Here is a 23,661-nt window from a genome sequence, read left to right as displayed (position 1 = left end):
TATTGATTTATATGAATTTTGATAGATTTGATTGAATTATTTATTAATTTTACTAAACTTCATTAGATTTTATAAATTTATAAATTAAATATTTTTTTATTAATTTATATAATTTCAAATATATGCAATATACTTGTAAGTATATAAAAAATTTCAAATACTCCTTCCGTTCCGCAGCAAGGTTGCCACTTTCTATTTTTATCTGTCCCATTACAATGTTACCGTTTCCTATTTTAGTAACTTTTATACACATCTAAAATAACAAACACCCTCCTCTTTACATTTTTTTACGGAAATGTCGTTCTACATTTTTACACAAATAACAAAATTAAAACACATTTAATACTCACCCCATTAATTTAACTCCTACCTACCCATCATAAATCTATCCATCCACCATCACTCTCTCACCCACCTTTGTCTCGATTAGGGTTTGTAACCCTCGCCATCCTCTACGCCATTGCTGTCGCCCCTTTCTTTTCGACTCATTTTTCCGGTGATGTCGTTCGCCCCACACTCCCCTGCAGCGGCGGAGGGTCGTTCCCCCCTTGAGAGGGATCCTTTACGCTCTGTGGGTGGGTTTTCGGAGTTGTACGATTCCTCCAAATCGGCCGTCGCCGATGCCTTTTCCGTTTCCGATTTCTCTGGATCTACTACCGCAAACACTAATCCCATGGTGCTCCATGGATTCGCCCTTGATTCTGAGCCGGAGGTTGATTCCAGTGTTGCCCTTGTTCGAGCCAGGCGATCGCTGTTTCAGATACCTTCTTCGTCGACCCAGGGTAGGATTGAAGCGGCTCCATTGAGTTGCTCTTCTACCCGTGGAGTTGTCATCGATATGCTTCGTATATACTGTCCTCTCGGCGTCGAGCCACTGGAGTACCGTGTTGGAGGTTGGTAGATTTCATTTTCTTTCAAACTATGAAGATGTTGCCCTAAAAATTTTGTTTAACGTACCATGAATAAGCTTGTTAATTTTCGTTAATAAACTTATTAATCTTCGTTTGTTGTTGTTTGTAGGCGAAATTGAAAATCATTTGGTCAATTATTTGCTATCCTACATGTTGGATGGTATGATCTCTACAGGTGAGGTAAAAATCGATATACTTGTTGCGAAAAATTGTGGCTTACTTGATTGTCCCTAATTATGTGTGTGTGGAAAATTTGTGTGGCAAGTCATTGTTGGTTTTGGGTATGAATAGCTTGAGATGATGAAAATTTTAAGCCACTTGTGATTTGAATCAGTAGGTGGTTCATTGTTGCATAAAAACGAGTTTTTGGAGACTTATACCTAGTATAAAGTCTTCGCTCGTCCAACGCGAGCACGGTCCCTTATTTGATTCAATACATGTCTTAACAATGTATTGAATTCAGGCATTCAATGATCTATACATTGAGAGAATGCTTTAACGTTGTCCCTTATACTCGATGATGATTTTATAATCTGAGAGCGAAAGTCCCGTATCCCTAAATTACCTCATTGATCAGGACCAAAATTCAAACAAAATGGCCTGAAAAAATTTACTGCTATGCACTCGGTGATGATTTTATAATCTGAGAGTGTCAAAGGTTTATGTACAAAACATAACAATATAACACAACTGTAACTGAATTTAAAGAGATTACATTACAACTACAAAGTGTTGTTTCAATATAGCATTTTGTGAGTTGTAATTAAACTCATATACAAAAAGGAAAATAGTTACAAAAACTTTCCTATGGCTACTAATTACAAAAGATATTAATACTTACAAATGAGGAAATACATCTGTCCTTCAAATCAGTTCCTCGATGGCAGTGATTAGTTCTTCGAAACCTTCTGCTTCATTTGCTTCTATTAATGTATCAATGGATGCCTTGATGAACTCCCGGTCAATCTCTAGGTTTGTGGGAAGTGTATTGTTTCTTATCATCGCAGATTTACCAATATGAGGAATCTTGTAGTTGCTGCCCCCATTGCATGCCATTATTTCCTTAAGACAACCTTGCAAGCTTAGGAAACATTGTTTAAAGTTGTGTCGGATAGTTGGTCAAAAGATCTATGCACTGCCTGTAAAAGTTCATCCACGTTTGATGCTATGGTTGAAACTTGTAGTGGTTGTTGTGCTCGAAACCACCCCAAATCATTTATATTTGTGTCGGGACTATTTGATGGTTGAAAAATAAGATGGATATCAAATCCATCGCTTCTTGCAGCATTCCTAAAGTCCGGATCACTGTCATCAATGTGTGGTTTGGTATTGTCTTGTTGTATTAAAATGCTTTTGCTTGCTTTTGCTGGCCATTTCGCTTTAATCATTGAAAGTAACTGCATATATTTGGAAATGCATTAATGTGGAACTCATACTCATGTATATTCATAAAAGTGTTAATACCTTGTTGATTAGTAGTGCCTTGGTGACTTCCTTTGTGATTGAATCCATTGGCTTCGTTTCCAAGGTGCCAGCAGGTCGGTTTTTGATTTATTTCTGGCTGGAACTTGTCTTGTGAAAGGAAAAATACCTATTTTCCCATAAAAAATGCATTGCCCTTCTTTTCCATATAAGGGTTTGCTCACAGCACAGAGGAACATTACCTTTGTAATAAACCTTTTGCTTTGGCAGACCCTATAAGGATCAAACTCGTTAGGGGTGAGATAATATTTTTTAGTGTTACGAGTAATATAAAACTATTTTTCGTCTATGTGTACAACATTAGACATGCTCTTAAACTTGATGACACTCATATCCTGGCCCACTTTGATATGATTCAGACTGAATCTCAGTCTGCTGATTCTGTTGGTTGCTGTCAATGCTGGTTTTATGGCATTACTGTGGTGTCTGATCAGGCCATTTTTGGTCCACCTTCCGACAGTGGACTTGCTAACATACATTTCATGTGCCACACTACGATAACTGCCACGCTTATTGTACGGAATTTTTTGCATGGCTATGTTGTCGAGAATGTGTTTCTTTTCACGCCCTTTACCTATTTTATGGTTGTTTAAATTGATTGGCATACCTGATTCTTACTGTTGCATGGCTCTTTTCCATATTCTACGTACTACATTGCGTGAAATGCCGAATTTGATTGCTGCTTCATTGATCTTTCCATGTGCGGGCCTTCGATTCTTGCTGTTTTCTAACAAAAATTGCACTATATTGTTGAGTTCCTCGCTCGTTAGATTCTTCATTCTCTTCATTTGAGGTAATGAATATTTTATCTAGCTTCAAATTTATTGCTATTAATGATGCATTTATAGATGTAGTTTGAGAGGGAAATGAAATTGTTAAATGGAGGGATGTTAATATTTCGATACGAGGGAAATTGAAAACTATTTATATTATCTTTTGCAAGTGAAAAATTGTGAGATGAATGTAATTGTTTACTGCACTGTCCGTGCCACTGTATGTTTGTGAAAAAATTGTGTATTTGCATCATTTAAGTGTATTATTGTCTATTTATATTAATTATGTATTAAAAAACCATATATTTTAACATTATGCTTTTTTTGAATTGATTATGTATTAAGTAATGTATATTTTAAAATTAGATTACTGTTTGTATTAACTAATATTAGTTTATTTTTTTATTATTTTATCAATGACTTAAGAGCATTTATGTCTTTTCTCATTATTTTGTACTATCAACCAATATAATACTAAATACAAAAAATAACGTGCCAAAAGTAAATGACAATCTTCCTCTGGGACGGAGGAAATATTTAATAAAAATATTAAAAGTACATTAGTTCTAAAAAATATATATTTATTATTATTCTCATTTTTATTTTATTTTAATAATAATAATATTTGTAAATTTATATTTTTTGTTATAGTATTATTTTGATCGGATTTATTATATTATATATATTCAACTTAATAAATTTTTATTTTGTAACAATCTATTTAATAGTTATTATTATTATTTATATAAATTTTTATACAAAAAAATATATTTATAAATAAAATCACATTAAAATTATAATTTTTATTAATTAAATTTTATAATAAAATAATTAAAAAGGAATAAATATAAATTAACAGTTTCAAATATAATCGGTGATTTTTTTAATATTTTTTCAAATATATAAAACTTTAAGATATTTGTAATTTTTATATTAAACATTTAAATTTTCTTATCTTATTGATATTATTATAATAAAATAATAAATACATATAAAATAATAAATAGTTACTAAAGCTATAAATAAAATAATATGTACTTTTTTACTAATTTTGAGAATCCATTAAAATCTAACCTCATAACAAAAGATTCTATAAAGTTTAATTTGTTAACAATTTTATTTAAGAATCCAACAAAATTCATAGATTTTTAAAGTCTATGGATTGTTGAATACACCAAAATTTTAAAAGACTTTTTAAAATCTGAATTGAATACACCCAAATTTTAAAAGAATTTGAAAAGTCGGATTGAATACACCCAAATTTTAAAAGATTTTTTAAAATCTAGATTGAATACACTCAGATTTTAAGACTCCAATGAAATCCAATAAAATCTATATTGAATACGCTTTAAAATTTGGGTGTATTCAATCCAGATTTTTATAAGTCTTTTAAAATCCGGAGGCATTCAATCAAGACTTTTAAAAGTCCTTTTGACCTGTCGCGCAGTCAAACTGTTTTTCTTTTCTTACTCTCTTCAGTTGGTCTTTTCTTACTCCACTTTTCGACAATCTTTTTTCTTTTCTTACTCTCTTCAGTTGGTCTTTTCTCTAACTGTTTTGTCAACACAGTTCTTCGTATATTCTCATTACCAACTTCACAAGTTTCCTGCACCACATAATTAATAACATTAATTGCATATAACGATTCAGATTCAACAGGACATTTGACAGGATTAAAAATATTGAGATGAAATTCTTCTCCATCAAACTCCAGGCTGAGTGTGCCCCTTTTAACATTTATCTTCGCTCCTGCAGTGCACATAAAAGGTCTTCCTAACAAAAGAGGCGGTAGATTAGAGCAGTGCGCATCATGCATATCCAGAATATAAAAATCAACAGGAAAAATCAATTCATTCACTTGAACTAGTACATCTTCTATCATACCATCAGGATAAGCATTGGTTCGATCAGAAAGTTGAATAATAATTCCTGTTTCTTTTAGAGGCCCTAGATTTAAAGAGTCGTATATTGATCGAGGCATGACATTAATAGCAGCTCCTAGATCTAGCATAGCCTTAGTTATCTCAGTTTTTTGAATCTTACAAAGATAGAAAACATACCTGGATCACCTGTTTTAGGTGGTACCTTTCTTTTGAGAACAACAGAAACATTCTCACCCGCTATAATATGCTCGTCCCCTCGCAATTTCCTTTTGTTAGTGCACAGTTCTTTCAAAAACTTCGCGTACTTGGGGATTTTGTTGATAGCCTCCAGGAGCGGGATATTAAGTTCCATCTTCTTGAAGATTTTCATCATCTCTTTTCGTTTGTTCGCCTTTTGTGGTCTTTTCAACCTCTCAGGAAAAGGAGCTGGTTTAACTTCAGTAGGAGGAACAGAGTTAGAAGGTACCTTTTCGTGAAGTTCGGCCTCTTTTTCAATCTCCATCTCAATCTGATCTTCATTCTGTCCCTTCGAGATAGGAGGTGGACCTTCCAATTCCTTTCCGCTACGAAGGGTTATAGCACTCGTATTCTTTGGATTAGGCCGGGAGGAACATTCAATCATCGTATCACTGCAAATAGTGATGGTGCTGAGATTTGCTAGATTTGGCTCAGGCTGAGCATGCCATTTTCCTCTTTCACGTAGCTATTTCACCTCCTCTGACACTTGATTGATCTGACTTTGTAATTTGTCAATTGTCGATCTCATCTATTGTTGGAATTGCAGGGTACTGGTAGCCATAGACTTCACCAAGTCTTCCAAAGATGGACTGGAGTTGCTTGTGGGTGCTTGGGGCGGCTGTTTCTCATACAAACGAGGTTGTTGCATCTGCTGCATAGCTCCGAATGGTTGATGAGCATTACCCTACTGTGCGTTCCCATAACGCAAATTCGATGATCTCTCCAGCCTGGATTGTAGGTGTTGGAGTATGGATTGTACGCCGGAGGTCTATTCATACCGTAGTTTGCAGCGTTCACATCCACTGCACATTCTTCTTGGTTGAACATGCATCTGTAAAGTGTCATGTACCCGTGCATATTCTGCACGCCCTGACCTGGACACTCGGGTTGGATTTTTCCACGACCATCTTGCGAACAAAGCTCGTCAACTCAGAAAGTTGTTGCTGTATCGACTGGATGGTATAGTCGTTATTGTTTCCGCTCATATGTCCAACATCTCTTGAACCAAATTGCTGCGTGTTTTCAGCCATCCTCGCAATAAGATCCCAAGCTTGTGCCGGCATCTTATTTACTAAAGCTCCACCACTTGCAGCGTCGATGACACGGCCCGGCCGCGTATAATTATAACCAACATAATTTTCTTACCCACAAAGTTCAATAGAACAAATGGGTTAAGAATATGTATAAAAGAAAAGAGAAGGAAGAAGAAAGATAGTGCAGAGAATGTGAATTAGTATGGATGATAACCAACCACGAGAATAAGTCTCGGACCTGAAATCAATCCATAGGTAAAACACAAACAATAGGCTAAATCCCACTGCAAAGGATTGGAAGCCACGAACCGATGGAATCACTCCAAAGACCCGATTTGAGATTCTAAATGCGAGGAAATCACTCCCTAACACTAGAAAATATAAAAGTGAAATTCAATTCAAGATGTAAAAAAAGGTTTCGCATTACAATGATAGGCAATGACCTTATATAGAGGTCCTTGATGAAAATAAAAGGTAAGAAATAATAAAGGAAACAAACCAAATGGTAAGTCTAACTATAAGGAAATAAATAATTAGGAAAGTTTTAGATATGGAATTATACTATATGGAAACTTATAATAAAAGGAAATAAGTTATGATTCCCTTGATATACTTCCATGATTAGTGATTCTCTCCATAAGTGATGATTCCCTTGATATACTTCCATGATTAGTGATTCTCTCCATAAGTGAGGATTCCCTTGATATACTTCCATGATTAGTGATTCCCTCAATAAGTGATGATTCCCTTGATAACCTTCCATGATTAGCGATTCTCTTGATCTTTCAATTGGGATTCTTGCGGGTCCCATTGAAGGAGCGTCAGGTGAGGGCTAAGTGATCTCCAAGCATCATCCTTAAATTGATTCTCTATGAAAAATGGTCTGATCAATGTAGTGACGGATTTTTGAAACTTACAAGCTCGGCTTCGAGTGATGGGTCCCACGGGCATTTGAATGCTTAAAGATTTGACGTCCTCGTCAGTCGATGATGTTCCTGTCCATCAATGACAAACCATCATAAAAGTATTGAATCAATAACTGAGGAGGAATTTGATGTTGTGGACATTTAATGATAAGCTTACTGAATCGCTCCCAATATTCATGAAGCGTTTCACCTGATTGTTGCTTGATGCCACATATCCCCTTCCTCAGAATCGCAGCTCTGGAAGCTGGAAAGTACTTCTCCAAAAATTTCTTTTTCATGTCGTTCCACGTGTCGATGCTTCCAGGTGGGAGATAGTAGAGCCAATCGTTTGCAGCATCTTTGAGCGAGAATGGGCAGGCTCTGAGTTTGATCTGTTCATCAGTAACACCTGGTGGTTTCATGCTGGAGCACACCGCGTCGAACTCTTGCAAGTGTTTGTGAGGTTCTTTACCTGCAAGTCCATGAAAAGAAGGCAATAAATGAATTAATCCATATTTCAGTTCAAAAGCAATAGTGTTATTCAGAGTGGGAAAGTTAATGCATAAGGGCTGCTGCGCCAAGTCGGTAGCAGCCAACTCCCTTAAAGTGCGGGTATCCTCAGCCATGACAGTCTCTTGATCATTTTCAGAGTCACTAGAGCTAGAGATTTTGAGGTGGTTTAAAGATTCTGCCAGCTTCACAACCTGAGCAGCTTTTCGTTGCTTGGCTTTCTTTCGTAGCTTTCACTCAACCTTCTCGATCTCAAGATTAAATATCAGTTCACCTGTACGAGAAGAACGGGGCATAAACAAGAGGATAAATTAAAATAATACAAAAGAGTAAAACAAAGCGCCAATCCCCGGCAACGGCGCCAAAAATTGACCTGTCGTGCAGTCAATCAAATATTTCACCTAATCCGTGATCACAATTTAATGTAATACAGGGGAAGGGATCGTCGCCACATGGATTGTGTGATTCACTCTTTCATATTCTAATGCAATAAATAAAGGGGGGATTTTTCTTTTATTACCTAATGAAAATAAAATAACAAAGCAATTAAATTAAGGGGAAACTGACTATCAAGGGGATGCCTGGCTCAAGGGATGATGCAGTTATGACACTTGTGTTTTATCATTAATTCAATAAAGTTAATTCTTATTAAAGTATCAATAAATTGGTTATAGTTATCAACAAGCTCCGACAACCAATTTTTCCTTACAGTGTAGGTAATTAAGGTATGACCGTTAACTACCCCTAATTAAGCAAATAAACCTAGGTGCGCCCATAAGAATATTGCCTAACCGCATTGTAATCTAGAAAAACCCAATTCAAAACAATTACTACATAGGATGAGCAATTAGATTTGATTGTCTAACCCCCGGGAAAGAACTATTCAACCCGGTTGTCACCTATTCAAGTGCGAATACAATTACGAATATTCTACCTGAATTGACTTTAGATTATCAGACTAATTTAAATATCGGTACCAAAATATTCAATCAATCTAACAATCAAAAACGCTATTCTCAGAATTAGACAAATATTGATAATAAAAAAAAACTTTTATAAAGAAAATCAAGAATCTCCAAAACAAAAGAACCAAAACATTATCACCCCTCAAACCAGAAAAGTATCTACTCCATAATCAAATAACAAAGATTAAAAGAGAAAGATAAAGTCATAGTGGGAGGGGGAAATCTTCTCTGGATTTTAATGGACAATTATAAAAAAATTTTACATGATAAAATTTCTCATGATAAAGAGAAATTTGGATGAATTCTTAAAATTATTATTATTATTGCTATTCTTCTTCTTCTTCTCGTTTCGTTGTTGTTCATAATATATAAGTGATAAAAATATGATAATATTTATTACTATTATTTTAAATATTTAATAAAAAGTAATAATTTAAAAATAAATTATATTAATAATTTATTATCAACTTTTTTTGAAAATAAGTATTATTATATTATAAATATAATATTTGAAAATTACTATTATCATAATAAATATGTATTACTGTTTTTTTTAATTATCGAATACATTGTATTGTCGGTAAAGTTAACTAAATATATATATTTTTTCTTCGTTGAACCGTTAGTTATATTTATTTACTTTTTACTTTTTAATTTTATTTCTTATACAAAATATTAAATGCAGTTTTTTATTTTTGGTGTGATTTTTTTGTAAAATATTTTGAATAAATATTTTTTTGAGATATAAGAAATTATGCATATAATATAAAAATAATCAATGTCTGTGATATATTAATTTTTTAATCTATATATTTATATTTTTACAAAATTTATATACATAAGAATAATAATAACTAATATAAAATAAAATAAATTGAATGATAATATAATCAAAATTATAAAATTAAAAATATAATATTCAAAATACTAGTATTATATATGTTACAATATTTCTATATCATTAATAATTATATATTATTTATTAATATTACCTATATTTTATAAAATATAATAAGATATAATAAATATATTATATTTGTAAAATTTGTGTTTACATAAGTTTATATAATTATATAAATTAATAAAAAAATATTTTACAATTCTACAAAATTTATATAAATCAATAAATAAATCCAATCAAATCTATAAGAATACATCTAAATCAATTAATAAAATCTATCCAACTCTGCGTTGACTATGTAGACTTTCTAAATCCACGTAAATTCATAAATTTTTTAAAATTAAAAAAAATCAATGAAATCCCAAATAAATAGACCCCTAAAAAAAATTATGTTTGATTTGATATTTTATATTTAAAAAATTAGTAAGGCATTTATTTTTTCTATATTAAAAAAAAAATCAAAAATTAATCAAAAATCAAAACTCATATACTAAGCTAAATTGTAAAATTATTTTTCAGTATTTCGGCGTAAAATATTACTCCCCCTCTCTTGGGTAATTTATCATATTTAGATTAGACACATAGTTTTAGGTATTGTGTAATTAATAATTAAAAAGTGTATTAGTAAAAATAATTATGAATTAGTAAAAATAATTATGATTTAATAAAAATAATTTACACAATTCCAGTCTCATATTAAATTTTTACGTTCGGATAATGGTGCCAAATTTAATCTTGCACCCTTTTATATTGAAACTGGCATCATTCATCAACAATCATGTGTTGCAACTTCTAAAAAAATGTTGTTGTTGAACGCAAACATGACAATCTTCTTGTTGTAGCACGTGCCTTGCTTTTCCACAGTTCAGTTCCCCTTAACTTTTGGGGATAGGCTGTTCTCACCGCCACACATCTTATCAACCATTTGCCTAGTCGAGTTGTCAACTATGCCACCCCATATTCTCTTCTCCATCGTGCTCCACCAATATATACCCACATTCGAACATTTAGTTGTCTAGCATATGCTTCCACCATTCCAAGCTATCGAAATAAATTCGACAGCCGTACTTGTGCTTCCGCTTGTGTTTTTGTGGGATAGCCAATAGAAATAAAAGGGTACAAATTATATAACATTGAGGCTAGGTGTTTTTATGTGTCTAGAGATGTCATTTTTCATGAGGATATATTTCATTTTCACAAGCTAATCAGACCTGCCAGTCACACACCGCTCTCTCAGCCTGTCCTCTAAATAATGACACCTTAGATTCACTTCTTCCTATCCATCCAAAAAGCTCTATGGTTCCTAGTCCAGAAATTTCTCTGTTAATCCTTTCCACTACCTCAGTGTCAAACGATCCTTTTCCCTTCGATCCAGACCAAGTGGTGCAGGTTGATCCATTACTTAAACAACAGAATGCGACACATAGTTCTGCTTCCGAATATCCTTTGCATAATTGTGCATCTCCACAAGTTGCTTGCAATACCAGGCCTTCTAGAAATAAACAACTGTTTTCCCATCTCTCAGACTATATTCTTGACCTCCCAACTGCACCATCATCCTTATATAAAGCCACCATTTCCTGTCCCTTGCTCCTACCTGAGCCTAATTCTTTTACGACTGTTGTGGCACATCCGGAATGGATTAAGGCAATGCATTCTAAGTTGAAGGCCCTACATGAGGATCACACTTGGGAGGTAGTTCCATTTCCATATGGTCAATCAACCATCAGGTGCAAATGGGTTTTCAAAACAAAGGTACGGGCTGATGGTTCCCTAGAACGATACAAGGCGCGATTGATGGCGAAATGTTACAATCAACGTGAAGTTTTTGATTATCACGAAACATTCAGTCCTATGGTATGTCATACTACTGCTCGTCTTGTTTTTGCACTTGCTGCGTCTTAGAATTGGTGGCGGGAACAACTGGATGTTCACAACGTCTTTCTCAATGGCGACTTGGATAAAGAAGTGTATATGGAATTGCCCGAGGGGTATCAAATGCTGATTGGAAATACTATAAATTCCCAATATGTTTTCGATTAACTAAAGCATTATATGGACTGAAATAATCTTCACATCAATAGAATGCCAATTCTATTGAGGCATTGATTCGTATTGGGTTCAAGCAGGAGAAGACAGATGCTTCATGCTTCTTGCGTATCTTGGAGGGTGAAATTTTTTGATTATTTTAGTTTATGTTGATGATCTAATTCTTGGTGGTAATTGCAGAAGGAGCATCGATGATACCATCTTCATCATTCAGAAATAATTCAAGTTAAAGCTGCTTGGAAAACCTCGATTGTTTATGGGTGTCGAACTGACCTAGAGTTCAAATGATGTAACCTTATGCCAACAGAAGTATCTCTCCAGCTTACTCAATGGTCATGGATGCATGCAAGGGAATCCTATTCCACTCCTATGGAAGTGCAACATCATCTCAGCAACGACGACTCACTAGAGCTTCCATATGCTGCAACATATCGCAAACTTATTAGAAAGTTGCTCTATCTCACTTTAACAAGAGTTGATGTTACATATGCCGTGCATGTATTATCACAGTTCATGCACAAACTGCGATATGCACATATGATACTTGAAGTGCAACCCGAGTAAAGGATTGTTCTTTCCCACTGAATCTTCTTTGGAGATAGTAGGGTATTCAGATAGTGATCGGGGAGCTTATCGTGAGCCACGCCGATCAGTGACTAGATTTTGCATCTTCTTGGGTCGATACTTAATTAGTTGGAGATCAAAGAAACAATCTGTGGTGGCAAGAAGCTCGACTGAAACAAAGTATCGCGCTTCAGTGACATGTGTATGTGAGGTCGTGTGGATTTAAAAAATATTGTCGTAACTGGGGGTGAAAGGTTCTAGCACACCTCGAATTCTCAGTGATAATCGTGGTGTGATTCAAATCAGTTGGAACCCCACTCATCATGATCGAACTAAGAATTTTGATCTTAATTTGCATTTCGTTCGTGAAAAGGTGCAGGCCAACCTATTTCAAATTAAGTTTTTATTGACAAAGGATCAATTGACTGATGTTCTGACCAAAGGATTATTGAACCATTCTTCCATAATTTGATGTCCAAAATGTGTGTTGAGGATCCCACGTACATTTTGCAGGGGGTGTTAAACACGTGACCAACTCATTACTGGAGGAAAACATCTATTAACAACCTAACCAACTCTGTGTTCCACTACTAATTTGTTATAACTGATTTATTCTTCTGCATCTTACAGTAGCTTCCTGTTCTGTATATAAGTTTTGTATTCTCCATTTGTAGAAATTGAGATCGTTGAACATTATATCCAAAATTCTCTGAAATCCCTCATTCTACACTATTGTTCTGCGCTTGTTCCATTCTTTTATTTTCTGTTTTGGGTGTGTTTATCAACAAAAGTACGCCCCATATTCAAAATTTAAAAAGAACCCATATTCAAAATTTAAAAAAAACAAAGAACAATAAAACATCAGCGTGGCTAAAAGGAATCCAAGCAAAGCATTTATGCAATCTTATCATTTACAAGGTGATATCTACAATAGAAACTACAATTGTAGAACATCTACAACAACATCATAACCCAATCTACACTAAGTAAAATGCAAACATTCCAACTACACTGAATAAAATGCAAAACATTCCAACTACAAATTGTAAGTATGTTGTGTAATTGATTTGTGTACCTTTTTGAATAAATAGCCAAAATAAGGTAGAAGAAAATGAGTTTCAATTAGCCTAAATCGTTTGTGAAAAAACTAACAGAATATCGTACAAAAATAAGGTAAAGATAATGACCTCCAATTAGTTTAAATTGTTCCAATTAGGCTAAATTGTTTCTCATTTTTCCATAATACAGGTGTTACATCCGGTGTTGGTGCAGGTGTTGATGGGAGGGAGTGATTAGATGGCGCAACTCAATCCGTGGAGTGTGGTGGTGCGACAGAAATTTTCTAGTCTGAAAAAATTTATGGTCAAAAATCATAATTGAGAAATTGAACGATGCAACGGCGGTTATTTAAGAAATCCGAGTGGTGATCGTAGAAGTATTGGATGGTGCAGCTGTAGTCTAGAAAATCGAGTTGATTGGTGAGTGAAGGAAAGAAGGTAATAAAAATTGATTAAGAATGATAAATTTATAAATTCACGTGTATATATATATATTAAATTAATGAACTAAATTAATGAATGAATGAAAATAGATCCCACATTCAAAACTATATATATATATATATTAAAACATAGCGTGATTGAACGAAATCTAAGTGTAAATATATATATATATATACATATAATAAATACTATTAACTAATAAAATAATAAAAAAAAAAATCTTTATGGTAAAATTTTTAGTTTAATTTTAATTAATTGATTGAAGGAAATCTAAGTGTAAATATATATATATATATACATATAATAAATATTAACTAATAAAATAATAAAAAAAATAAAAAATACCTTTATGGTGTCCTAATATTATTATAGGATTAGCTAATAAAAATATTAATTATTTTTACCACTAACCACTATTTTATATATTGTATATAATATGTATATAATAGATAATATATATATGTATATATATCAATATGTATATTGTGTGGGTGCGTGTATATTAAATCTATGAATATAAATATATATATATATGGTATATATATGTATGTATGTATGATATGTATATTCATGCGTCTAGAAATGTGATGGTGATTTAGACATTTAATGCTTTTAATGAGATAAAAAGTAAATACGAGATACAATGAGAGAGGGAAATAAATAGAATTTTATGTGTGTCTTATTTCATTCATTCATACTCATATTTATAGTGAATTTAAGATTCAATGAGTGGTAATTAACTTGCCACAATGAATACATATATCACCTGCGTGGATAGTAATAAAATGGATTCACCTAGTGTACACGTAACAATAATGTGTATAACAATCCCCTTTGGATGCTTTTGTAAAAAGAATATGCCTCGTTAAAACCCTCTTAGGAAAAAACATTGTGGGAAAAACCCTAATGAAGGAACAAGAGTGTACCATTCTTGCATTGATTCTCCCTCTGATTTTAGCATTATTTGAGATCCCTGAACCGACGCATTCTAATTTTCTTTACCAATTTTTCAAATATTGCAGCCGGCAGTGCGTTGGTTAATATATATGTCAAATTATTATTTTATCGAATCTGTTGCACATTAATTTCACCATTATGTTGAAGATCATCAGTAAAAAAGAATTTTGGTGAAATATGTTTTGTTCTATCTCATTTGATGTAACCCCCTTTCAATTGGGTTATACAAGCCGTATTATCTTCATTCAATGTAGTTGGAGAAATTTTATCATCAGACATTAACCCGCAATTTTTTAGAATATGTTGAGTCATTGACCTCTACCAAACACATTCTCGACTAGCTTCAAGTATTGCCAATATTTCAACATGATTTGAAGAAGTGACAGTTAAAGTTTGTTTCATCGATCTCCAAGAGATTACAGTTTTCCCACAAGTAAATATATAGCCAGTTTGAGACTTGACTTTATGAGGATCAGATAAATATCCTGCATCGGCAAAACCAATCAATTCATGTCGAAAATCTTTCGAGTAACATACCCCGAGATCAATTGTTCCTTGGAGATTGCGAAAAATGTGCTTAATCTCATTCCAATATCGTCGAGTATGCGATGAGATGATTCTTGCCAATAAATTTTCAGCAAATGATATGTCAGGTCGGGTGCTGTTAGCAAGATACATCAATGCGCCTATAGCACTCATATATGACACTTCTGGGCCAAGTGTTTCTTCATTTTTCTCTTTTGGTCTAAATGGATCCTTTATTAGATCAAGTGCTCTGACGATCATTGGGGTACTTAGCGGATGTGATTTATCCATCAGAAACTGTTTCAGTACCCTTTTGGTATAATTTGATTGTGGATAAAGATTCCACTTTTCAAATGCTCAATTTGCAAACCAAGGAAAAATTTGATTTTCCCAAAATCTTTGATCTCAAACTTTTTTTTTTTTTTTTTCAGATATTCAACAGCTTTCCTAATTTCATTAGGAGTTCCAATTAATTTGAGATTATCGACATATACAACAATGACTACAAATTCTGACCCATTTTTCTTTATGAATACACATGGACATATAGGGTTATTTATGTAACCTTTTTTTGTTAGACTTTCGCTGAGACAATTGTACCACATTCGGCCCAATTGCTTAAGCTCATACAAAGATTTTTGCAATTTGATAAAATATGATTCTTTTGGCTTTGATTTGAATGATTCAGGTATGTTGAACCCTTTTGGGATTTTCATATAGACATCATTGTCCAAGAAACCATAAAGATAGGCAATAACCACATTCATTAATCGCATATCAAGATTTTCGCGTACTGCCAGGCTCACCAAATACCTGAATGTTATTACATTCATGACCGGTGAATATGTTTCTTCAAAATCAATGTCCGATCTCTGGGAAAAACCTTGGGCTACATGTTTTGCTTTATATCTTGTGATGCCATTATTTTCATTTTTGTTTTCTCACAAACACCTACATGTGGCCAACAGGTTTTACATTTATAGGTGTTTGGACTATTGGGCCGAATACTTGTCGTTTATTCAATGAGTCCAATTCAGACTGAATTGCGTCTTTCCATTTTGCCCAATAATCTCTTTGCCGACATTCATCAACTGATTTTGGTTCATAATCCTCGTCAATTTTTATTATATCGAGTGTTAAAGAATATACAAATGCATTATCAACATTTGTTTTCTTTTTGTTCCAATATTTTTAATTAGTGGTATAGTTAATAGAAGTTTCAATAACTTCATCCTCACTTTCATCAGGATTTTTAGTATCAACCTCTTCAGGGGTTGTACTTATTTTTTCAGGTATGCGATCATTTTTGATATCTTCACCAGTATTTACAATTTTCTTCTTTCGTGGATTCTTATCCTTGGAACTCAACGGTCTGCCACGTTTTACACGTGGTAGTATGCTCATTAGCACTCGGAACCTTTCCTTCTGGGATATTTTTATTAGCTGGTGTATTTTCTGCTGTAATATATGATTTCATAACTCTGGCAGGATCATTAAAAGTACCAGGCAATTGATTTACAGTTTTTTGCAAATGCACAATTCTTTGAACTTCAAGTTCATTATATTTCGTACGAGGATCAAATTCAAGTGGTATTTTCCACGAAATTTCTTTTTTCAGTTGATTACTGTCTCCCCTTAATGTCGGGAAATGAGATTCATCAAAGTGACAGTCTGCAAACCTTGCAATAAATAAATCACCAATTGTTGGTTCAAGATATTTTACAATCGAGGGTGATTCATACCTGACATATATACCTAAAATTTTTTTAGGTCCCATTTTTGTGTGTTGGGGTGGTGCAATTGACACATAAATAGTACACCAAAAAATTCGTCGATGAGATTTATTTGGTACTTTTTTAGATACCAATTGTGAGGGGTAATAACATTGATAACTTGTCAGCCTTATTTTTACGAGGGTTGCTGCATGCAATATGGTGTGTCCCAAAGCTGATACGGAAAGCTTAGACCTCATTAACAATGGTCTAGCAATTAATTGAAATCTTTTGATAAGGAATTCAACGAGGCCATTTTGCGTATGTACATGGGGAACATGATGTTCCATAGTAATCCCAATTGACATGCAGTAATCATCAAATGTATGTGATGAATACTCACAGGATTATCTAAACGTATTTTCTTTATAGGGTGATCTAGAAATTATGCTCGCAATTTAATTATTTGTGCAAGTAGTCTAGCAAAAGCTATATTGCGAGTACATAACAAACATACGTGTGACCATCGCGTTGACGCGTCAATTAGTACCATAAAATACTTGAAGGGTCCACACAGTTGATCTATAGGTCCACAAATATCACTCTGAATTCTTTCCAGAAAAGTTGGGGATTCAAATCCTACCTTCGTTGGAGATGACCTGATTATTAACTTCCATTGGGAATAGACAACACAAGCAAATTCATTTGGACTCAAAATATTTTTCTTTTTCAATGAGTGGCCATTTGAATTTTCAACAATTCGCCTTAACATTGCATTGCTAGGATGCCCAAGTCAATCATACCAAGTTTTAAATTCTCTAGTAGCCATTTGGTCTACTAGTTGATATGTTTCAATGACACTGACTTTTGAATAACACAGGCCAGAAGAAAATGATGACAACTTTTCTTTCACAATTCTTTTGCCATTCACAATCTGAGTTATCAAGAGATATTCATTTTCTGTCTCATTCAATGTTTCAATATGATACCTATTTTTTTGAAAATTACTGAAGCTAAGTAAATTCCTTCGAGCTTTGCTCGAGAACAAGACATTTTCAATTGCAAATTTTATCCCTTTAGGGAGAAATACAATAGCTTTCCCTGAGCCTTCGATCATTTTTTATGCACCACTGATAGTAACAGTAGTGGTCTTTCCCATATTGGGAGAAATAACTTTTATTTTTCATAATGTTGTGAGTCGTAGCACTGTCTATAAATCATGTATTATCATCGGCTCCAAAATATTTGGCATCCGTATATTTGCAATAAGGTAAAAAATAGAAAAAGACATATATTAGTAACATAATCAAAATAGATTTATATTATAAGGGGTAATACAAAAAGGGAGGGACAGAAAGCATCAAAATAACAGAAGAGATACAACAATATTTTATCATTTAACATCATCAGCTATGTCAAGCAGATCATCCACATCTAGGTGCGTGATATTTTCATTCATCGCATCATTAAATGTGACATCGGACAACGTGGTTTGTTTCGGCAACAACTTTTCTTTGCCTTTCTTTTGAGGCCTGATACAATTCAGCCAAGTAACTGGTTGTGCGACAAATATAGACCCAATGGCCTTTGATTCCACACCGGGTGCATTCTTCGTCATTGTTTCTGTTTCTACCGGTGTTGAACCTCTGATGAGGTCTGAACGGCCTTTTGTCAATATAACGCCAATTTCGCACATATCGGAGCTTGTTTTGATAATTATTGTGACCGTATGCGTTTGTTCAGCCTCAACTACGATTCTAATTTCGATCACGATTAATTCGTTGATTTCTGACCTGCAGACGACCACGCACCGGATTTTCCGGTTGTATTGCATTTGCCTCTGAAAATGAATTTGTACCTGTCGGCCGAGATTCATAATTTTTTAACCACAATTCATTATTTTGTTCGACCAACAGAAGACGGGTGATCAACTCATAATATTTCTGGAAGCCTCTTTCGCAATATTGCTGCTGCAAAACCATGTTAAAGGCATGCAAACTGAAAAATATTTTCTCCATCATATCAGATTCAAATATATTTTCGTCACAGTGGCGCAACTATGATGTTATTTTAACATGTCAGAATTATATTATTGGATTGTTTTAAAGTCCTGAAGTCGTAGGCTTTGCCATTTGCTTCGTGCCCTTGGCAACGTAGTGAGCCTCATATAATCGTATCTTTCTTTCAATCCCTCCCACAATTCCAATGGAAATTCCAACGTTGCATATATTTTCAATGTCTCATCAATGTAATGACACAAAAAAATTATGGCCTTTGCACGATCTTGGCTCGCGAAATTTTTTTCCCAGATAATGGTATTTTTCGAACCCACTAATGCCAAATGCATTTTAACATCACTGAACCCAGACTATATAATTTTGGCCAGAAATAAGAAGAGAGAAATTCCGGTTGGCAATGCTAAATATAATAAACAGATAAAATATAAAATATTACTTTGTGAAAATTAAAATATATAATCGTGCTGATAACATATTGTAATATTATTATAAAATTAATCAATATAAATATTAATTATTTTTACCGCTACTAGTATTTTATAGTTTGTATATTATTTTTACTGCTACTAGTATTTTATAATTTGTATATAATATATATAATAGATAAAATAGATATTTTATAGTTTGTATATTATTTTTACTGCTACTAGTATTTTATAATTTGTATATAATATATATAATAGATAAAATAGATATATGTATATATCAATATGTATGTTGGGTGGATGCGTCTCTATTAAATAAATGAATATAAGTATATATATGGTATATATATGCATGTATATATGAAAATATGTGTCTAAATATGTGATGGTTATTGAGACACGGGAGGAAATATATATAATTTGATGTGTCTCATTTCATTCATTGGTACCCATATTTATAGTAAATTTGAGATTTAATGAGTGGTAATTAACTTGCCACAATGACTCAGATAGTAATAAAATGCATCCAATGCATCCTATCTAGTATACAAGTAACAATCATGTGTAACATACGGTAAAATTCTTAGTTTAGTTTTAATTAATTGGTGGTGGGTTCTATTCCTTCTACTATCGGCATAAAACCGGACCGGCGGCCAAATTGCAACACCTAGTTGGAGCAAAGAACTTGGACCAATTTTTTTTTTTACTGCAAGAAATCATGTACCCCACCCCTGCCCTCAGCAACTCTGCTCCCTTATTTATTACTCTGGGTAATAGTGAAAAAGTAGACAGATAAGTCACCCTTACTGCCGCTTAATAACCCTCTCCTTCTCCCTCTCGATTATTATATATATAGACATATCAAGGATAGATACAATTATAACATTTTACTAGTAAGTACTAAGCCTCTGCACAAGCCAACCTGAGCTACCTCATTCATATGATAATGTGCGGCGTCTCTCATTGCATACTGCAAAATTGTATTAGTATAATAGTAATAGTGACTTGAGTGAGATGCAGCAGGTTAATTATTCTCCAAGGAGATGATGCATCGGAGGCCCTCCCCTCGCAGCATGTACTCAAACGCCTTGTTAATGTCCGAGAATGAAATTCTGTGTGTGATGAACTTCTCTAGCTCCATCTCCTGAGGACGACATGAGATGATGATGATGATGATCACCATCCAATCAATCCACACAACACAACGTCGTATATAATTAAATTGAGAAGGTTTAAATGGCATATGTTCTGTTCTACGTACCTTGTTCATGTACTTCTCCACAACCCTGGGGATGTCGCTGCGTGGCTTGAAGTTTCCGAAGAAGGTCCCCTTGAGTGTCCTCTCGTTCAGGAGGTTTGTCGGGTGAGTTTTGAAGGCATCGTCTTTGCTTGGAACGCCCACCAGGACTGCCACGCCCCACCCCTGCACACACATTCATACATTCATTATCATTACATTTATTTGGTAAGACAAACTGAAAATTAGTTAACGGAGGATTGATGATGATACATCATGAACACACTCGAAGGCAGATATCATCGCATTTACGTTCCCTGTGCACTCGATGCTACGGTCTGCTCCACCATCCGTCATCTCGGCTATCACCTGAAGATAAAGACAAGAGGAGAATAAAAGAGAAAGAAAGAGAGCACCACATGTCTATATTCAATCATGAATAAACCTCTTGGACAGGCTTGTCGTGATCCTTTGGGTTCACAAATTCAGTCACACCAAATTTCTTCGCTGTTGGAAATTACAGCAACCAATCAACATTTACTAATATGATAATTGCATCCATACTAGTTTATTTATTGAATAGGACGTAATGGTATAGGAAGAACCTTCATTGAAACGATTTGTGTTTAAATCGACACCAATGATCCTTGAAGCCCCTGAAACTCGAGCTCCTTCAGCGGCCTGATCAAAAACACAATGTTACTCAACTGTTTGAGAATATTCAACAATGTGAACTATATATATATATATATATATGTATGTTATGATGAACTCACGGCAAGACCAACAGCGCCCAAACCGAAAACGACGACTGTGGAACCCTTGGTTGGCTTTGCAACATTCACAGTTGCACCAAATCCTTCAGCCAGCAGGGAAAAGCATAGACAGACAAACTCTATGAATAACTAGCAGATCATTAACATACAAGTTCAAAAAATGCAGGGAGGAGCGTACCTGTGGATATTCCACAGCTGAGTACACAAACTATGTCCATCGGCGCCGCGGGATTGATCTTGGCAAGACAACCAACGTGGACGACGGTGTACTCACTGAAGGTTGATGTTCCCAAGAAATGGTGTATCGGTTTTCCATCCTTGGAGAACCTTGTTTGGCCATCACTAAGCATGGATCCTCTCTCGGTGTTGATTCTCAAAAGGTCACACATGTTGCTCTCCTCTGATTTGCAGTGGCGGCACTCCTTGCATTCCCCGGTGAATATGGGAAGAACATGGTCTCCAGGTTGGAGATCAGTCACGCCTTCGCCCACGCTCTCCACGATCCTGAAGAACAGAACAAGCGAACGCAATTGGATATGATTTTCAATTCTTTTCTCAGAGTGAGAGGCAGCAAATTAATGATGATGTTAGCATGAGGATTTTTGTATCAATACCCTGCAGCTTCGTGCCCAAATATGCGAGGAAACAGAGGAGTTTGTCCCTGCATTCCAAATTAGGATCAAACAAATAATTTAGGGTAGAAATCAAATGAATGAACCTCAGAAGTGCAAATTTATGATCATTAGGCTGCAATTTTACACATCTGTACAGTTTCGTAGTTAGGTTTTTGGGAGGGAGCATCTCGATTGGTATACTATATTGTATTATACCTTGGCTTCCCAGAAGTAAACATCGGTGTGGCAAAGGGAGGTGAAGTGAATCTTCACGCGAGCTTCCATTTTCTGCGGCGGCGCCACCTCCACTTCCTCGATAGACAGTGGCTTCCCCGCTTCCCACGCCACCGCGGCTAGAATACAGATATTCAAATAATTCATACATTACTGGAAACAATCTTTATCCCCCAAAACAAAAAATTCTTCAACAAGCAAATAAAACCGCAACTCATATCTATATCGCTTGCAAATATTCACACTTCGGAGTACAATTTTCATAATAAATTTAGAATCAACGATCAAGGAACTCTAACCTTTGCAGCGGATGACCTGACCTTGAGTGCTTGACATTTTTCACTCGATCTTCTCGGTATCAAACAGCCAATCGAAAGTACGCAATTTTCTGTGTCCGGGCAGGCCCCCGTGGAACCACTTTATAGAGTTAGGGTGCGGTGGAAGGACGTAGAAGGTGGATCATGTCGTCAACCGCATGGAAAAGTACGGATAAGCAAAGGACAACGCGAGCTGATGCGCTTACTATAAATGCAAAGGCTGCACGTGTTCGGTTCTTAGCACGTGTGCTTCCACGCGTCGCTAGATAAACGCACTCCACCGACAAATAGCTTCTCGTATTTCTTTTTCTACTTATATACATATATTTTTTTATTTAAAAATAAGGATAACATCCAATAAAATTTATATTTTTTTTAATCATGTTTACAATGTTATATACATAGATATTACAAACTCATTATAATATATATAATAGTAGTGTGGATGTTTTATTGTCATGATTACTAATTATACATTTATTTTATTTTTTTACTATAAATTACATGTACCAATTGAAAAAATTAACAATCAATTCACAATTTTTTTCTTTATCCGCTTGCACTTATTGCATACTTCCACCTTCTATTCAGTTATTTCTCTCTCTATATATATATAATACATTAATATTACATTAATATATATATATATCTATATTTACTAATATATTAGATTATTATATAATACGTTATCAAAAGACTCTTGCATATTTTATTTTATTTTTGATAAGTTTTATTTTTATATTATTTATTTTTGAAACTATAAAAAATTTTGCAAAATTTCTTTTTAAGCCTCTGTCTCTCACTGACAATAATTTTCTGACTTGGTCAATGGATATAGAAATGCATCTGACTTCTATGGGTCTTGTTTATACAATGAGAGTTGTTAACGATCTGAGCCGAGTCGAGCTTAGCCAAATTTTAAGTGTTCGTTAACGTTCGCGAACAAGCCTCGTGTTCATTCGTTAAGCTTTCGAGCTCGTTCGTAGTGTTCGAGCTCGGTTCGTTAAGAATTTTTGTTGTTTGAGCTCGTATTCGTGTTCGGCTCGTTTAGGATCAATTTAGCTCATTCGAGTTTGTTCGAGCTCGTGTGTCTTATTTTTTTTAAATTTATATATAAATTATATAAAAAT

General features: G+C 34.2%; 2 protein-coding genes and 1 non-coding gene across 3 annotated transcripts; 2 read left to right on the top strand and 1 right to left on the bottom strand.

Annotated features, from left to right (window-relative positions):
- Nucleotides 1–445: 445 nt before the first annotated feature.
- On the top strand, nt 446–13,609 carry LOC127250640 (uncharacterized). The gene is made up of 3 exons (XM_051274022.1): nt 446–893; nt 1,021–1,086; nt 13,487–13,609. The coding sequence occupies exons 1-3, from the start codon at nt 500–502 to the stop codon at nt 13,504–13,506; spliced, it is 480 nt and encodes a 159-aa protein (XP_051129979.1). The 5' UTR covers nt 446–499; the 3' UTR covers nt 13,507–13,609.
- LOC127250749 (small nucleolar RNA R71) lies at nt 7,370–7,476 on the top strand. Its single transcript, XR_007838771.1, has one exon. It is a non-coding gene; the product is annotated as a small nucleolar RNA R71 (small nucleolar RNA).
- A 6,380-nt stretch (nt 13,610–19,989) lies between the features above and the next one.
- Nucleotides 19,990–22,683, bottom strand: LOC127250358 (alcohol dehydrogenase 1). The gene is made up of 10 exons (XM_051273601.1): nt 22,514–22,683; nt 22,197–22,333; nt 21,981–22,027; nt 21,545–21,870; nt 21,367–21,449; nt 21,196–21,271; nt 21,036–21,097; nt 20,864–20,959; nt 20,615–20,776; nt 19,990–20,497 (listed from the first exon to the last, which is right to left on the bottom strand). Exons 1-10 carry the CDS (start codon nt 22,548–22,550, stop codon nt 20,378–20,380), a joined length of 1,146 nt encoding a protein of 381 aa, XP_051129558.1. The 5' UTR covers nt 22,551–22,683; the 3' UTR covers nt 19,990–20,377.
- Between the last annotated feature and the right edge of the window lie 978 nt (nt 22,684–23,661).

The sequence above is a fragment of the Andrographis paniculata genome, unplaced genomic scaffold, assembly GCF_009805555.1.
Source record: "Andrographis paniculata isolate CXL003 unplaced genomic scaffold, ASM980555v1 Contig37END, whole genome shotgun sequence".
Taxonomy (NCBI): Eukaryota; Viridiplantae; Streptophyta; class Magnoliopsida; order Lamiales; family Acanthaceae; genus Andrographis; species Andrographis paniculata.
The sequence above is the reverse complement of the archived record's forward strand: the minus strand, read 5'-3'. Positions and strand labels throughout refer to the sequence as shown.

Bases quoted from the DNA above. Each gene is read 5' to 3' on its own strand.
- LOC127250640 (XM_051274022.1), top strand. From the start codon at position 500: ATGTCGTTCGCCCCACACTCCCCTGCAGCGGCGGAGGGTCGTTCCCCC. The intron at 894-1,020 runs GTTGGTAGATTT...TGTTGTTTGTAG, and splicing joins ACTGGAGTACCGTGTTGGAG to GCGAAATTGAAAATCATTTG. The intron at 1,087-13,486 runs GTGAGGTAAAAA...GTGTTGGTGCAG, and splicing joins GGATGGTATGATCTCTACAG to GTGTTGATGGGAGGGAGTGA.
- LOC127250358 (XM_051273601.1), bottom strand. From the start codon at position 22,550: ATGTCAAGCACTCAAGGTCAGGTCATCCGCTGCAAAG. The intron at 22,334-22,513 runs GTTAGAGTTCCT...TCTGTATTCTAG, and splicing joins TCAGGTCATCCGCTGCAAAG to CCGCGGTGGCGTGGGAAGCG. The intron at 20,960-21,035 runs GTTTATTCATGA...CTTTATCTTCAG, and splicing joins ACGACAAGCCTGTCCAAGAG to GTGATAGCCGAGATGACGGA.